Genomic DNA, 1,531 nt, shown 5'->3' with positions numbered 1-1,531 from the left:
AAATTTTCTTTTAAGGGGGACCGGGGGAAGGAGGATGGATTTACAATTTTATGGTGCTTGTTGGTCGGGCGACGCGGGTGGGGCATGATTTTTTATTTGAAAAGATGGGAGAGAGAAAAAGAGGCCGTTTAGGTGTGGTTTATTCATGGTTCCTGGAATATTATACCCCGGATTTTGACTAGTGTTTATGACGAAAATCGATGGTAGACAAGATAATTGCTATTTTGTTTCTATAATAATTACTCATATTGCATCTGCTGTTGTGGTATCATTTTCTGAGCTCCCGTTCGGACATCTTTTCCCCTCCTGTCTGTTCAGCTTCAAGAGAAACTCCCCCTTCATCACCATCTTCACTCTCGTTTCCACTTTTTTCATTCTCATCATGTTCCTCATCATGTTCCTCATCATGTTTCTCATCATGACCCTCATCCCCCTCCTCACCCTCACCCTCACCATCCCTCCCCTTCGTCCTCAACTTCGCCTCCTTCCTCTTCGGAATAACCTTCAAGAACGCCTCCCCCCAATCCCCCGTCTCTAACCACCGTATCATGATCTCCATGACGTGATTCACCGTCAACACAGTCCGACTTTGCATCGTCATGTATTCTCCAATGGGTAATTTGGCGGTTGCGACGCCGGCGTCGCAGGCTCGCTTGTAGCAGAGTCCTTTGTGTCGATTTTTGTCGACGATTCCGCCGATTATGTAGGTTGTGTTTGGGGTGAGGGTGGTCAGGGTGTTTGGGGAGTCGGAGGTGAGGTAGATTATGGAGGGGGGTGGGTTTGTTGAGGTGGTAGGGTTAGGTTCTGATGGCTCGGGGACTTGCGATGTTTCTGAGACTGCTGGGATGGAGGTAGTTTCTGGGGCTACAGAGGTTGCGGCAACCGATTCTGATGGTTCTAAATCTTCCTCGATTTCTGGCTGTGTGGATTCTCTTGATTCTCCTTTTGACCCTTCCAGATTCTTTGGTCCTTTCACCGGCTTTTTATACTCCTCAAATCCATTCTTCGTAGCCAAAGCCCCAAACAACTTTCCACCTTCAGGTCCCTTCATAATCCCATCCATAACCCCCGCCGCCTCCAACCATCCCTCCTCCATAAACTCCACTCCCTTCCAACTATTAAAATTCCCAGCCAACACCCCCTCAAACCTCTCCTTCATCTTACCTCCCCACCCCGCTATCCCCATATGTCCTCTATAAACCGCAGTCCGATTATCACTATAGCACCTTGTTACTTGCGCTGTCAATGATATGATTTCTTTTTCCATCATATAAGATTCAAAATCACAATCGATGAGAAAAGCGACGGGAACTTGGATAGGACGTCGTGATGAAGGAGGTGGAGGAGGAGGTAGGAGTCCTGATGCAGAATGAGCAGCGGCTTTGCCGCCCTCTCGCCTCTCTCTCTTCCGTTTGATGCGTCGGCACTCTCAAACTCGCGAGAGATTCTGCTGTTTGAGTCCCATTCTTCTTGTTTTCTGACGTTTCTAGAGACTACCGAGCGATGTGCAGTGGGAATGGGTTGGTTGCAT

At 48.3% G+C, this 1,531-nt stretch overlaps 1 protein-coding gene across 1 annotated transcript; it reads right to left on the bottom strand.

The window, feature by feature from the left end:
* Nucleotides 1-268: 268 nt before the first annotated feature.
* On the bottom strand, nt 269-1,186 carry SS1G_11799 (hypothetical protein; the record flags this gene model as incomplete). Its single annotated transcript, XM_001586720.1, has 1 exon — nt 269-1,186. One exon carries the CDS (start codon nt 1,184-1,186, stop codon nt 269-271), a length of 918 nt encoding a protein of 305 aa, XP_001586770.1.
* Between the last annotated feature and the right edge of the window lie 345 nt (nt 1,187-1,531).

Source organism: Sclerotinia sclerotiorum, genomic scaffold (assembly GCF_000146945.2).
Source record: "Sclerotinia sclerotiorum 1980 UF-70 scaffold_20 genomic scaffold, whole genome shotgun sequence".
NCBI classification, from domain to species: Eukaryota; Fungi; Ascomycota; class Leotiomycetes; order Helotiales; family Sclerotiniaceae; genus Sclerotinia; species Sclerotinia sclerotiorum.
This window is presented reverse-complemented; position numbering and strand designations above follow the sequence as displayed.